The following is a 15,010-nucleotide window of genomic DNA, read 5'->3' as shown; positions in this document are numbered from 1 at the left end:
GAACTCTTGTCCCTGCCACCATCTCACCAAAACCTCCAAGTTTGACAGCAGCAGAAGTCCAATCAAACCAACAGGTGATTACTACACAGGAGAACCATCTGAACCTTACCTTCTGCAGCTTGCTGTTCAGACTGAAGACTCTGTTGGAGCTCACTGAGAGTTCCTTGCAGGTTGAGTTGGTCTGTCTTCCTGCTTGCTCTCTCAATAGAAAGTAGCTTCATCAGGTGTAAAGAACATAAGGAAAACAGGATAGTTCAGTAAAGGACATCACGTTTTTACACATTATAACACATCAGGTAAGTTTTTTGCAGATTATATTTTGATAAGACTAAACCTTTAATAAGGAACACAATGAGACTGTCTACCTCATCCTTGCGGTCAGACTCTTGTGATATTAGAGTGATCTGCTCCTCCAGTTTTGCAATTTGCTGTAACAACTTGCTGTTTTCTAGCTCTTCCTCGTTCAACTGTGTCTGGACACGACTAGCTTGCTCCTGATGAATAAGTTGAGAAAGTATGAAACAATGTAGGGTACTGGATACACACAGTTCAGTACATGTGCATGAGGGATAGTCAACAATGTGTTACCTGCACTTGGCACAGCTCCTCAGTCAAGGCCATTTCAGCCATGTCTGAAGGAGGCTGCTCATCCCAGATGTCATTATTTTCTGTCCCATTCAGGTGTTCCGGGCTTGAGAGAGGCACGATACAAGGCCGCAAGCTGTATGCTTTGGTGGGCGTGGTGAGAATCTGGTAACACAGATAATGGAAGGACAGAAAATATAGATATTTTTCAGATTGCTTGTTGTTGAAATTTGCAAGGCAACAAAAAACATTATATTAAAGCTAGTTTGCCTCATATTGATCTGAATAGCACTTTCAATGTCGCCTTACCTTTATAGTTTCAACGTGAATTCTGTTCAACTCAGAGACCTCCTGGTTTTTGTATGCATTTGTGGCTTCCAAAATTTTTTCCAAGTGCCTGTTGGACTTGTCAAGGTATCTTTTCTCAGACTCTAGCTGAGACAACTGTTTCCTAAGACACAAAGCATCGCCATCAGAAAAAAAAACAACTAAGCATTTCAAAACTACTTTATAAGTCTATAAAGGCATTGCATGAAAATGGCATCTTCATTATGATTGCTAAACAAAGCCCCCTTAAATTTAAAAAAATTTGATTCCAGATGTCAAAGTAAAAACATCTTCCAGTGGCTGGCAATCAGAACTGGCAGTAATATTTTAATTTATACAACTGGTAGATTCAACAAGTACCACCACACATACGAAACAGAGTGAGGTACTGTTTTGCCAAATTAGCCAGCTCAAATGAAAGTAAGGTAACTAACTAAGATAATTTTTGCTAATTAAAAAACTGTATTAACTCCTTCATTCAGCTGACCTTACCTGACAAATGTCTCCATGAAAAGAGCCTGAACACTATGAGCTCAAAAAGGTGTTCTACTATTTACTCTTAATGGATTTCATGAGGGTGAGAGTTCTTGGAATTCATGTCTAGACTTTGGAGGGACTTGTTCCTAAACATCTCCTAAGTTTCTGGATAATCCCCATATGAATTTGGTTTTAAAGTGATTTTCTTTATATAGCCTCCTTACTTGGTGATTTCTTTGTACTCCTCAAAAGCCTGAAGGGCGGCTGTAAGGTCGGACTGTTTTTGAAGCAACTGAGTCTTCAGTTTCTCAGTTGTAGATGCTGAAGCAGTATCTGCAGCCATGGGAGTTGAAGAGGCTGCTGGAACAACATGAGATTATTATTATTATTATTTTCTTTACTACATCAGCTCTCTGATGATAATCAACTTACACTCTGTGAGTCTTTCACACTCAACAGCACTCTGGAAGGCTTCTTCAAGGTCGGCAGAAATTTGAGCTTCTACCTCTTCAGCTTTCATTAGTGTTTCAAGAGAACGGAGTTGACGGTTCTCCTGTCTGAGGCTGAAATTCTCTGCTGCATATCGAGTCATTTTTGGGTGATGCTCAACCTTTAAAGGAAGCAGTGTGTACACAAAGGGGGCAATGAACAATTACAGCAGTACATGATGGAGGTGAGGTGATTGATGGAGCTTTATGGCTATTATTAGAAGAAATATGAAATAATTAATAGAGATGTAACCCTAGAAATTATGCTGCAATAGTCATCAGGAGTGGGTGAAGACAGTGCTCAAAGTACATACTGTTTTTTTCTTTACCTGATCTCTCAAGATCTTAATTTCTTCTTTCAGCTGGTCAATCAGAGCCTGAGACTCTTTGTCTGACAGCAAACCTTGTCCTGCCTTCAATTTTTTCTCCAGGCGAGAGATGTGGTCTTCACGAAATCTGACAATCATTCGGCTGGAATGGATGAACTTGTCTTTTTGTGCCCAAGCCTCCTCAAGCTTGGCCACCTTCTCAAGTAGCATCTGAGTGTAATAAAAGACAACTGTAAGTCAGATACATATAATGATGGTAAAGAACAATAAACAACTTTCCCATACCCTTTTCTCCTCTTCTCGCTTCCTCCATAGACAAACGGCAGCCATAAACTTTCCTTTATATGAGACATCATGCTGAACTTCTAAGGATGGACCTGATGAGAAAAAATTATTTACTCTTTTGAAACACATCTAACTGTGCATATAATACAGTAGGCTTAGTTACTATATGTAAAAACTTAAGAGTATTCAACTCTGAACATGTGCAAACAGTTTAAAAAGGATGTTACTTTGAGAGTCAATGTAACATCCTCTTTAAAAGGGAACACATTTGATCGGCATATTGTTACCCAAGGGGAGTATGGGTCCTCCTGGTGCTATATCTCTCCCATAGTCCACTGCCTGAGAAGCCAGTGCCTGTGCAAGCTGCTCCTTCAGCTTCTTTACTTCAGCTTGCAGCTGCCTCACATTTCCCTGAGTGTCTTCATTGATTACAGCCTTGTAAAACAAAATAATTGCACAGGGGTGAGATTATAAAGTGCTCTAGTTTTCAAAATTAGGTTACATCAAGTCAGTTATAATAAAATATAGAATTGTGTTGGATGACGTGTACCTTATTCTTGATCAACTTTGCTCTCTGGGCAAAGTGCAGCGTGGACAATGTCTCACCAAAACACCTTGAACCAGGGTGTACATTGGCTATGATGTAAGTCTTTGCATTTCCTCCAAGAGAGTCCTGCAACGCCAACAGATCTTTGAACGCAGTACTACAAAGTGCTATGCTTTATGAAAACAAAAACTCAAATAACAGGATCATGTAAAGTGTATAAAATGTATACCTCCTAATTTCAAATTTAAATCACATCAAATCATCAATACTTGTTTAAAGTCCATAATTGGGTTGAGTATTACACAATAACCTCCCAAAACAAATATACATAAGAGATGTTAGCAGACAAAAAGAGAACAAAACAATGTGTTTAAAATAGGAATTAAATTAAACAAACTATTCTACCTAAACACACACCACCCACAGTATGGTATGCATGGTGTGTTATGGCATTGTACATCAATGAACATAGAAAGAAAGAAAGAAAGTCACTTTCGGCTTTTCCCCGTGTAGGGGTCGTCACAGCGAATCGTCACACTGACGACTCGCATGTTGACATTTGGCATGTGTTTTACGCCGGATGCTCTTCCTGACGCAACCCTGATTCGAACCCGGGGCGCAGCGGCGAGAGCGATTGTACATCAATGAACATACAACGCCATAATTCCTGGGACAATGACTTGTATAGTTTACACACCAGCATTCACAGTAACAAGTCACAATGTCAGTCAAAATGCACCAAAAAAAATTATTTAGTATTTCCAATACTCACTCTTAGCAAGAAGGTGAGTTTAGAATCCCTGTAGCAGATGTGGCGGTTCTTCCCATTAGACACATCCACCAGTGCCATGATCACCTGACCCAAACACATTAGGGAGCGATTGATACTACTGGCCTCCTGAAAGAAAAGCAATGCAGATACCAGCTGTTAACAACAACAGCGATCATAATTGTAGCACCTCAGACTGAGACTGAATGAATGCACACAGCTTCACCTTGAGTCTAGAGCCCTCTGTATGTGTGTCTTTCTGTCTCTCAGAACCTGCCAGATCCACAAGGTTCAGCTGAGATGTTCGGATGTTCACCACTTCGTTCATAGACTCTTTGGACTCCAAAGCCATGGTGAACACTGCATGAGATCTGGAAGACTCACGGTTCATAGAGGTGGAGGCCACTCGCCGATTACGCCAGCCCATAGAGAGAACCTACAAATGTTGTATAGTTTATTATGACATTTAATTATCAGCATCCAATCTTTCCATGGATTCAACAACATACTTAGTATAAATTTTTACTTCACTGTATTTTTTATCCATTTTAAATTATTTCTTTAAACTTTTATCTTATGATGTTTTTTTGCACAAAATGATTTTAGACAATAGGATAAGAAAGATGAATACAAGGTGAATAAGAATCAAATGTTTCATCACAACATTGACAAAATTCCTACCTGGTAAGCTTCAGCAGCTGAGTTAACAAACTTCTCCACAGCTCCTTCTACAAACACACCCTTCTTGATGTTCTCCCTGAGAAAAAGGCTGGCTGAGGCTGTGTCCAGAAGGTCATAAATTTGTTCATTGTATATCTCAATAAATGAACATTTGCAAAGGAAACTCCTGGAGTGGGAAGACTTTTGGGAGAGAGAGAAACAAGTCAGTACAAAAAAAAGAAACAAGTCAATCAGAAAACAGATCTGAACTAATGGTTTATATCATTTTTGTGGTGATGAAGCATCACTGCTCACCTTTTCCACTTCCCTGTTGATGAGAAAAAACAGGTACTCAAAACTTCGAGGAATAACTCCCCGTAGTTCATCTGTGAAGTTATCCAAATCAGATGGCCCTAAAGCAAGAAAGAAATTGCTCCACTGCTTGATTTTAAAGAGTTTGTAGTATGCATGTAAATAATATACTGAATTCTCACCAAGCATGGTGAATGTTTTTCCTGAGCCAGTCTGTCCACTGCAGAAGCAAGAGAAGAAGCTGATATGCAACTGAAGGAGTACTGCATATGATGCACAAAGCAGTGGTTGTGCCATAAAAAAATGTAGTTTTATACTGTACATAAACAACATAAATATCACTTACTAGGCAAATATAGTACCATTGTATCCATTCATGCAAGACTCAACTATATTCTTGGCCACAGTGGAGAATACAGAGTCCTGTTGAAAAATTATCGATAAAGATCACACACACAGACCAGGAACAACTTTTTAGAGTCATACACAATGTCTCCCCATGCTCACAAATCAGCTTATTAATTGCTCAAGCTAGTTTTATCCTTGCCAGTGGTTTGTTGATGACAAATGTGTGCCCCCAACCTGAGATGTGTCCATGTCTGCGACATGATCATAGGTGAAGGTTCGTGGTTCTGGTTTTGAGAGCAGACGGATGGTGTTGTGTGAGGTGACTGTGAGACACAGATTCTGATCTCCATCTGTGATTAGCCCGGTACCCTGGGTAAAAGGACGCACTCGCACAAAAACTTTAATGGAATCGCCATCACCACTGTAGAAACAAAAAGTAACAACACACACAAAATAAAAATTGTATGGAAGATGGTGAACATCGCCATGAAAAACATACAGTAAGAGATGGTTACTACAGGAGGACATGAAAACATTTTTTCAGTTTTCAGGATTTTAATTATAACTTTTTGCCAGTCAGAAGAGTACACTATATAGTCAAACTCAAAATCACCTTAGAAAGACAAATGTAAACACACAGATACCGTATTTATACTGCATAATTACAGCACTGATTCAGGACAGCATACAAAGGGATATGTTGTCTGTGTGAGCAAAACAAGCAAAGGGACCTGAAGGTACATTACCTGGCTGCAAGTTGGGTTGAATCACAAGATCCTATCAACGAAAGTATAAGATTGTTAGCGTTTATTTATCTGAAAGTTTGAATTCCCAAAACTATGTAACCAGCGCAACGTTATACTGCTACGAGGTATATGACGTACTGTACGTATTACTTAACTATCACTATTTTATCGTAAGACAAGTTAACAAACCTGTAACTGCACTTTTTAATAGTTGGTTGACTTAAATATCAAAATGGTAGCGTGAGTTGGCGTTAGCTAACTTAACTAGCATAAGCTATCTTTGAGTAAGTTGGACTAACTAACTTAGCTTGCTAGTTAGAAAACAGTGAACGTTAACGTCAGCCGGATTGACATGTTGAAGGCAAATTTTCGTGTGAAACAAACATATATGTGTCTGATGTGCTACCTCTTCCACTGGAATTCATTTCCGACAAAACTATCCGCCGTTATGTGATAAAATTAATATCCCTCGTAGCATGTCAATTACCATGAACCCAGAACATCACTATTTACATCCTTTCAAATTGGCGGGTATGGCAGCTGCTTCTTCTTCTTCTTATGGTGTTTATTGGCGGTTTGCAAGCCAACCTACCGCCACCTGCTGGGCTGGAGTGTGGAACACTAATAGAGCCGCAGATATACTGGCCGCAGCCGAAATAACCTTGGAAATCAACTGGACTTGGATATCTAGATCGAAGACGTTTCACCTCTCATCCAAGAGGCTTCATCAGTTCGAACGTCTTCGATCTAGATATCCAAGTCCAGTTGATTTCCAAGGTTATTTCGGTTGCGGTTTACTATGACCTGGATGACTGAGAATCTGCACAGATATGCAGGAATACAGGGCACCTGAGCTTCTTCTTCTTCTTCTTCTTCTTCTTTGAGTTTATGGCGGCCTACAATCCAACTTGAATGTGCTTGTCTCCACTTACTGTTCCGGTGTTCGTAACATCATTACTGTAATGGAGTTCTCCTATCCTTAAGAATAGACTTGCTTCCATTAAATATATGTAGCCCTTCGTACCTGTAATTGTTTGTCCCTATCTCCAACAGGTCCTTCATGCTGCACTCAATTTCCATTCCTGTTTTTGTATCTCTAGTGAATCACTAGATCTCACTAGTGAATCTTCTTCTTTGGCTTTTATTGCTTTAATTATTTTTTTAATATCGAAGGTACATACCTTCATCTGTTGTAACATAGTGGCTTTATGTTGGCGTTAACGCCGAATATTAAATGCCTGAAGACTGTAGATATAACTAGATATGCTGTGCAGTGACTTTGTTATCACTTTATCTGCAGCTCGAGATAAAAAATTGCAGTGAGAGAAACCTTCCAGCCCCACTTCCCACTTCGCTTTCAGTTGCGGGAGTCAGTCTTGAGTATGTTAAGTATGTTATTCCCTCGATATCAAGTCACAGTTGATGCAATACACAAAACTGTCAACCTGATTGTGATTTTACCACGCTGTTACAACACTCCGACTGACCACAGTTTACTGCGCGATTAGCGATAACTATCCGATCATTTCTTTCATCTTTGGAGATGGCTCCTCAACGCGGTCCCTGATTGGATCATGTCCACTCTTAGGTGCGATTGGTTGCTTAACCAGGAAGCGCGTTTCCTTTGACTGTTTCTGGTGATTTTATTGGTACGTTTCAAGACTTTAAATTCCAAACGGTTGTTACACAGTCTAGGGGAGTTTTCAAAGATACACCGATTGTTCTGGGTCACTCTGTAGTTTTGTATTTTGGCGAAAAACAACAAGATCTTAGCAATCTGCGTCAGTTATTTTAAGGTAGGTGGTAAGTATAGGATAACTGTTTAGTAGCCTACGATTCGCACTGTTTTTCCACAAAACGTGATCCCTGTTTTGCTTTTTCTCCGCTTTTCCTTAACTTTAGCTTAATCCCTGTGTTAGCTAATGCGGCTTTGTGAATGTTAATTTGCTGTTAGCGCTAGTAATGATTATAGCAGTTTACTCTAGACATCTAAAGCGGCGATGATTTTAGTGGAGTCTAGCGAAATGGTGACGAAAAGTTAGTACTAATGTTAGTTGCCCATGCCGAGTCATTTGCATTTCTCATTACACTCAGTGTTTAACGCTAGACCTAATGGATGAATGTAAACGATAATAGCATTGATCACATGACATATGATAAGACATTTTGGCATTGATCTGTCTACTCTTGGCCTTCAGTAGGTTAACGTTACCACGAGTTCACCAGTATTTTAAGCTACGTGTATACAAACGTCAGTTAGAAATCGCCACAGCCATGCCAGATTCTTTGGGAACGTTTCAGATTGTGTCATTTCACCAAATATGTTTTAACAGACCTTCTTCACAGCAGACATTTTGGCTTGTCCTAGCATCAAAATCACAGGTTATTATTAACAGTGGCTGCATACTACTTCATGTTGCTGTGATCCTTAAATGGAACAGAACAATTAGTAATTTAATTATTTACACTTTTGCTTTTCTTGCTATGACACGTCAAAGTCTGCCGCGAAAAGCGTCTATAGTCCAGAGATTGATTTATATTTGTGAGGTACATATACATAATGCCATATCGGCTAATTTTTTTTTTTTTTTTACTTTGAAAAATGTGACCTGTAACAAGTTCAACTTTAACTAAAATGTTCCTTTTACAGTTAAAATTGAACTTGTTAGTGCCCTCTAATGGGCAAACTATGCAATGGCAGCACTGGTTCTACTGCAAACGCCTTATATTGTTCACTCAAACTCTTGTTACTTATTAGCCAACATATACACAAATACAATACATAACTGATAAGATTATCTTGGCCAACAGATCAGTTTGGCACACAGCATCTTTGCCTGTATAACCTTTACGTCTTAATTCCCCCCCCACCCCCCAACCTCAGTCCTCTTTACACATATCGGTAAACACCATGACATCTTATCAGCTGGGTGCAGCTTTCAGGGTGATACCTTCCTCAGGGTAGAGTTAAGTCATTCCATGTCTGTTACTTACAGTTTGTGTCTCTACTCTCACAGGATGAGTTCTGTTGGTGTGAATGATGAGAATCATGGGTTGTACCCTGGAGGGAAGCACAGCAGCTCAAGTAATGACATTTTTGCCATTGACGAGCCAACTGGGAGACCCTCCATCCTTCGTCAGACAGAGAACCTGCCCAACAAGACTGCTCCAAAGGGGATGAAGGTATGGAATTATTTGTTAAAATTCATTAGATGTTGTGTCCCCATTCTAATCTAGATTCTTTAATGCAGCCCAGTGGTCCCAGGCTGCCACTCACAAACAAGCTAATGTAGTCTTAAAAAAAAGATATTAAGATGTCTGTTAGTTTTATTTCACTTGTTAACATGACATACTTGACATGCTCTAAATGTGGCTATATGAAGTTTGACCTCAGCCAATTTGTAGCCCATTTCTAATCAACTTTAAGCAGATAATTAGACTGACTAAATGACAACATGGTGTGGGTAGACAGAAACGGATAAACCATCAACCATCATTTTATTGGCTAACCCCTTTTTTTTTTTTTTTTTTTATTCTTTCAGTAAATAAGTGTGTCCAGGTAACATTCCCACATTGTTTGTTTGTAGGTTTGTTTTCACACTCCAAGAAGAGACCCTGTGACAAAAAGAATTCTATCTCCCAATAAGTCTGTCAAGATGACAACTCTGGATGAGTGTATAACAGCAAAGGAGTCATTACATTTGGATAAAATAGAGTAGGTATCATTTCCTTTACTGCAGCACACTCCTAATGAAATATCTGTTTAATTTGAGGAATTAATACTTTTTTTTGCAGTGTTTTGCCACAAGACAACTCTAAGCAGCTTGATGAGCCCCAGCAAGGTGATTTATCAAAACGACAGTTATTTCCTTCTAACATTTTCTGACTGCTGAGAAATTGATGAAATCCTCTTGACTTTTTCCACAGAAGCATCATCTTATCCTGATGACAACATGCCAATTAAAAGCAAAGGTGGCTACCAGCTGGATTTTGACAACCTCGATGCTATCAACCCATTTCAGAGCTCTAATATGATGGCCCTCACTCCTGCGAGGCCTGCTGCTGAAAACCCAACTACACATCAAGCTGAGGCTCAAAGCACAAAACCAGAGCATGTCTCAGAGGAGTCTACCAAGACGGAGCCGACACTAGATGAGACACTTCCATTCACCCCATCTGTGGAAAACTCACTGGTTGACCTCTCCACCAACATCAGCTCCGCAGACAGCAGTGGGATCGTAGTGGTGAGGATTCCAGATGTGGATTCCTGGACTGCAACACCAGATGAAAAGCAGCCTGCTAAAATGCCTTCAAGTGTTGACCAAGACAAAGCATCAGGCAGTTTTGTGGAAGATGCTCCACTGCCAGAGAGAGGTTCATATAACTTGGATTTTGATAACATGGAGGAAATTAATCCTTTCCAGACTGGTGGCTCTAAGATCCAGAATTCTCCTAGTCTTGTTAGAAAGGTGCCGGACAATAGCCAGTCTGCAGAGGAGCCACAGGTGAAGAAAAACAAATGTGCAGATGGTGTAGATGTTCCTGAGGAGGTCCAAGAGTCACTTGTTCAGCCTGAAGTCAAGCCAGAAGCTGCAGTGGCAGTATCCTCTGATGCAGCTAGACCTCAACCTGCTGAAACCCAGCCAGCTGCTGCCCCAAGCAAAGAAGGCCCCATCAAACTCGAGTTTAATTTTGATGACGGCATCGAGGTTAAAAAGAAACCTCTACCCAAGAAATTTGTCAAAAGGCCAAGTGGTGCAAAGTCTAAAGAGGGAAAGCCACCATCTGATGTCAACCCACCAAAAGAAACTCCACTGAAGCCTGATGCCAGTGATGTTGCTGATGTACCACTTCCCAAAAACTCTTACACATTTGACTTTGACAAGGCTGATGACCCAAACTTTAATCCATTTGGCACAACAACAAGCATAAACAACTCTCCAAAGTGCAGCAGGAAATCCAGCCCTGTGCTGATGAAAGCTGCCACTCCAGAGCAAGCTGACCAGCCTGAGGAGAAGCAAGCTCCATCGCCAGCCTGGTATGTGAGATTTTTAATGGACTGGGCCAAGTATTTATTTGTAGTGGACACTTCACTTGCCAGCAGCACTATTTCAACTGTATGTATTTTTGTTTTTTGCCCTCTGTAGTGTTGGAGAGAATGTCCCAGTAACTGAACTCAACCCTGGAGCAGTAAGAGAAATAATGTTGTTTGATACAATCCTAATATATTTCCAGCTCCTCAGTCCTTTCACAAAAAATATTTTTATTGCTGTGGGATAACAGGTTTCTGAACACAAAGCTGCTTCTGACCATGATGAGGCACGTCAGCCTGAAGGTGATCAGCTTGTGCAGAGTCTTCCTGAGCCTTCTGATCTGTGTCAGCCTGAGCAGAAGTCACAGTCCGGCATGTTAGACAATGAAGAGTTTGTGCCTGGAGCAACATGTAAGTGAACAGGGGCAGCAACGCTTGATTTGTCTAGTCTGAATATTGCAGTCAAAACCTGGAGTATTTTGAAAGTCTGTTGTGCTTCTATTGGAGTTAAATTACTTCTGTGCTTTGTTCCATATATTGAAAAGTGAACTCATTTTAATATTAATCTGTGAACCTTATCTCTAGTCATGGCCAATGACTTTGATGGACAGATCGACTACCTTGAGCAGTTTGGGTCCAGCAATGTAAGTTCTAACTTGATGTATGTTAAATAATCACATCCTTTGATTGTCAGCGCATCATGGAAAGGTGTTTAAATGTTTTATTGTTGTCAACAGTTCAAGGAATCTGCACTGAGGAAACAATCCTTGTATTTAAAATTTGACCCCCTTCTGAGAGAGAGCCCAAAAAAGTCTGCAGCCCCAGCTGCTCAGCCTCCTGTCCCCCATCCTGCTGCATTTGCCTCACGGTATGACACCGGCCTGTTTCGATTTATTGACACCTGCTGGCACTGGACATCAGAGCTGAAAGTGTCTTTTTTTTGTTTTTTTTTCACTCCAATTCAGGCTTGAAACTCCACAGATGATAGAAAAGGAGGGAACAAACAGGCCACTAAAGAATGATTTCAAGCTACTTGATGCTGCAGCACCAGTAAGATGATCTACCAGTGACTGAGTCTGTAACTAATAGTTCCCTACATTCACTGCGTTATTGATGCATCTTGTAACGTGATTTATTTACACTGTAACTGTCACGTAGACTCGTCCAGTCCTCGAGAGCCTCATCCCTCCTTTCCCCCAGCCAGCAAACACAGAGGATGCAATCATTGAAGTGCTGAAGTACAGTCAGAAAGACATGGATGCAGCCATTGCCAAAGTCCAGGCTGAAGTACGTCCTGCTCTATATCTTATTTGACAAATAATAGGTTTAAAACCGAGAAGAGGTTTTCTACTGGAAGTCATCTTGTTTGGGTGACTGTTTAGACCTTAGTCCCCTCTGAAACAATTTAGAGTAATCTGGTTCATCTATAGCAAGCACAGTGCATTGTGAACTAGGCGCAAGCATGTAATACCAAACATGACACTCATTAAACTTAACCTCTAGAATAAATACTCGTGTTTTCTCAAACAGACAAAGGAAAAAGAAGAGCAATGGAATGCAAAGTATAAAAAGCTGCTTGAAGATGGTCAAGAACTGAGGTAAGCTGTGTGTGTGGTTTAATTAAAATTCTATTTAAATATATCGATGTTTCAAAACATTTGACAACCTTTTTTTTTTTTTTTTCCACAAAGGAAAATAATTGCAGAATTTGAGCTTGAGATTGCAAAAATGATGGGTAAGTTTATATATAAAAGAAACACATTTCATAGATTGAAGGTTTTTTTTTTTTTTCTTATGTAATGTAATATTAAAAAGAGCGCCCCCCCCCCACACACACACACACACACATACACTGTTCAGCTGATCAACATAAGGAGAAGGAGGAAGCCCAAGTGAAGCTCAGCAAGGTTCTGCTGGAGAAGGACCAAATGTCCAGTGACCTGAACGCCCTGGAGAGATCCTTCTCTGAGCTTTTCAAGAGGCTAGAGAAGTACAGGGATGTTGTCGAAGGCTACAAAAAGGTTAGAAAACACAAACACTTGCTTATAAACAACAGGTACTTGACCTATTTTTAGGATTTAACAAAAATTGCTTGATGGGTAAACTCATTCTTCCAGAATGAAGAGACATTGAAAGCTTGTGCTCAGGATTACCTGGCCAGGATCAAAAAGGAGGAGCAGCGCTACCAGACCCTTAAAGCTCATGCCGAGGAGAAAATTGGCCAGTAAGAAACATCTGTCAGTCTGTGTTATTTTCATAAATCCTAACTAGCAGTGGTTGATGCCCACTTATTCTTTGACCTTAGGGCAAATGAGGAAATTGCAGGGGTGCGGTCCAAGTACAAGGCTGAGGTATCTGCACTTCAAGCTCAGCTGCGCCGTGAACAGCTGAAGGTGCAGTCATTGGAGAAAAGCCTCGACCAAAAGGTGAGCAAACAGGCCGGATGGTGTGTATTTGCAGATGTCTTGATGATTAAATATTCTTTTTGTAATTTTCTTTAACAGGAAAAGGAGGCTGAAGAGCTGACCAAACTTTGTGATGAACTTATCACCAAGGTCCAGAGAAGCTGAGTTGACTTGTAGATACTGTATGGTTTAAATACTTTTTTCTCTTTGTTCATGTCACTTGTATCATTTTGTGTAGAATGCTGTTTGTCTTTTTAATGTTCTTAATACTGTAAAAAAAAAAAAAATAATAACAATAAAGACTTAAAAGTTTCATGACTGTTTGATCTTTTTCTTCCAGTAACCACTAGGGGGAGTGTTTGCCTTCATAGTTTTTAATTTTGTCATCTGGATTTTGAAGTATTTTGTAAATATGGAAGGAGCAGTAGCATTTGCAGCTTCACATTTTACTCGGTGTACAATTTCCACTTCAGACACTCTGCTCCATGTACTCACCCTCAACTGTCTGGAGCCAAAGCCCCATCTTGCAAAGCTTACAACAAAACGAGCCCACCTGAGACAATGCTCCCCTTCTTCCCTGAGCAATCACAGGGTCCCGTCACATCACTCCCACAGCAGGACAATGCGCTTCCTAAATGGTGAAAGGAAATCCTACCTAGATTGGAGTTGAATGTGGTGGTGAAGGGGTAGATTCACTTAAATGGGATGCTGGTCGTTTGGTGTAGTCTTGCAGGGCCCATCACTCATCTAAAAGGGGACTGAGATCGCTCTTGTCTCTATAGTATCTGTTCAGTGGATAACTTCTGTCCCATTGCTGGCTGCCCTCTGCATCACCCTCAGCAGACACTTCAGCTCGCTCCAAGGATGAAAACTGACCTGTCAGGGCCCAGAACATCAACACCACTGGCTAAGGACTGTTACATCTTCGTTTGGAAGCACAGAGTTGGCAACAATTGTGTGCTAGTGAGAGTTCAGCTGGAGCAGATACATTGTCTGTGAAGCATGTGACTAATGTGTTTCAGGTCATTTAATGAAACTACCAAACTTTGATGATTTGGTTTTTGAGCCTTGAACAGAATACATCATAAAAGAGTCAAAAATAACCAATTACATACAGAAATGCCTAAATACTGGCATGAAAATAAATGTGATTAAACTGACTCAAACTGCACTATGCAAAATATTAGTATACTTTAATAAACATTACATAGGTAAAATGCCTTACTCTGAAAAATAAACTTTTGATACATTTTTAGCAAAATAAATTAAATATTCATGACTCAATCTGATTATAAATGACTACAGTTTCATAAAACTGTAGGTGGTGGTCAGAAAGACTCTGACTAGTGTTGGGGATCTACCTAAAAAGTTAAAATGATAATGAAGACCAGTTCTGTTAACATGAACATAAGTCTTTCATCCCTTGCAGTCTTAGGCAAGGTTTGCATGCAACAAAAAAATAAAACCTACCAGTCTACCCTCCATCACTTTAACAGACAACAGTAGTGAGAGATGGAGAAAGGTCATATAAAGGGTAGTGGTCAGCATTCCAAAGGTTAGGGATCTTTAGCAAACAAAAGGACTACCTGAGTAGGAGCGTAAAACCAGCCCTTTTGAGTACCATTGTCATCACTAGAACATATAGAGTGTCCTTTCACATACCAATATGAAAGGACAAACCTAATGATAATGTTTGCTAC

At 40.1% G+C, this 15,010-nt stretch overlaps 2 protein-coding genes across 3 annotated transcripts in view; one reads left to right on the top strand and one right to left on the bottom strand.

Annotated features, from left to right (window-relative positions):
- The window catches only part of kif15 (kinesin family member 15), a 12,086-nt gene extending 5,715 nt beyond the window's left edge, over nucleotides 1-6,371 (bottom strand). Inside the window, exons 1-19 of one of the 2 annotated variants that reach the window (XM_020591162.1) lie at nucleotides 6,280-6,371; nucleotides 5,874-5,904; nucleotides 5,362-5,548; nucleotides 5,126-5,202; nucleotides 4,962-4,999; nucleotides 4,783-4,880; nucleotides 4,489-4,668; nucleotides 4,034-4,243; nucleotides 3,811-3,936; nucleotides 3,042-3,164; nucleotides 2,779-2,926; nucleotides 2,492-2,583; nucleotides 2,207-2,416; nucleotides 1,822-1,999; nucleotides 1,614-1,749; nucleotides 895-1,036; nucleotides 589-750; nucleotides 366-494; nucleotides 110-215 (exon numbers count right to left, since the gene is read on the bottom strand). In XM_020591162.1, coding sequence (XP_020446818.1) covers nucleotides 110-215; nucleotides 366-494; nucleotides 589-750; nucleotides 895-1,036; nucleotides 1,614-1,749; nucleotides 1,822-1,999; nucleotides 2,207-2,416; nucleotides 2,492-2,583; nucleotides 2,779-2,926; nucleotides 3,042-3,164; nucleotides 3,811-3,936; nucleotides 4,034-4,243; nucleotides 4,489-4,668; nucleotides 4,783-4,880; nucleotides 4,962-4,999; nucleotides 5,126-5,202; nucleotides 5,362-5,548; nucleotides 5,874-5,904; nucleotides 6,280-6,298 — 2,392 coding nt within the window. In that variant the 5' untranslated portion in view covers nucleotides 6,299-6,371. The remainder of the gene's footprint in view (nucleotides 1-109; nucleotides 216-365; nucleotides 495-588; nucleotides 751-894; nucleotides 1,037-1,613; nucleotides 1,750-1,821; nucleotides 2,000-2,206; nucleotides 2,417-2,491; nucleotides 2,584-2,778; nucleotides 2,927-3,041; nucleotides 3,165-3,810; nucleotides 3,937-4,033; nucleotides 4,244-4,488; nucleotides 4,669-4,782; nucleotides 4,881-4,961; nucleotides 5,000-5,125; nucleotides 5,203-5,361; nucleotides 5,549-5,873; nucleotides 5,905-6,279) is intronic. The other variant, XM_020591163.1, reaches the window with a different exon arrangement.
- Nucleotides 6,372-7,550: 1,179 nt separating this feature from the next.
- On the top strand, nucleotides 7,551-13,585 carry tacc3 (transforming, acidic coiled-coil containing protein 3). Its single transcript, XM_020591195.1, has 17 exons — nucleotides 7,551-7,669; nucleotides 8,891-9,056; nucleotides 9,461-9,588; nucleotides 9,669-9,715; nucleotides 9,801-10,911; nucleotides 11,021-11,063; nucleotides 11,157-11,316; nucleotides 11,491-11,549; nucleotides 11,643-11,773; nucleotides 11,871-11,955; nucleotides 12,064-12,192; nucleotides 12,436-12,503; nucleotides 12,597-12,640; nucleotides 12,766-12,926; nucleotides 13,023-13,129; nucleotides 13,211-13,331; nucleotides 13,410-13,585. Exons 2-17 carry the CDS (start codon nucleotides 8,892-8,894, stop codon nucleotides 13,473-13,475), a joined length of 2,625 nt encoding a protein of 874 aa, XP_020446851.1. The 5' UTR covers nucleotides 7,551-7,669; nucleotide 8,891; the 3' UTR covers nucleotides 13,476-13,585.
- Nucleotides 13,586-15,010: the final 1,425 nt, after the last annotated feature.

Source organism: Monopterus albus, unplaced genomic scaffold (genome assembly GCF_001952655.1).
Source record: "Monopterus albus unplaced genomic scaffold, M_albus_1.0 scaffold13.1, whole genome shotgun sequence".
NCBI lineage: Eukaryota > Metazoa > Chordata > Actinopteri > Synbranchiformes > Synbranchidae > Monopterus > Monopterus albus.
This window is presented reverse-complemented; position numbering and strand designations above follow the sequence as displayed.

Bases quoted from the DNA above. Each gene is read 5' to 3' on its own strand.
- tacc3 (XM_020591195.1), top strand. From the start codon at position 8,892: ATGAGTTCTGTTGGTGTGAATGATGAGAATCATGGGTTGTACCCTGGA. The intron at 12,927-13,022 runs GTTAGAAAACAC...TCATTCTTCCAG, and splicing joins TTGTCGAAGGCTACAAAAAG to AATGAAGAGACATTGAAAGC. The intron at 13,332-13,409 runs GTGAGCAAACAG...TTTCTTTAACAG, and splicing joins AGAAAAGCCTCGACCAAAAG to GAAAAGGAGGCTGAAGAGCT.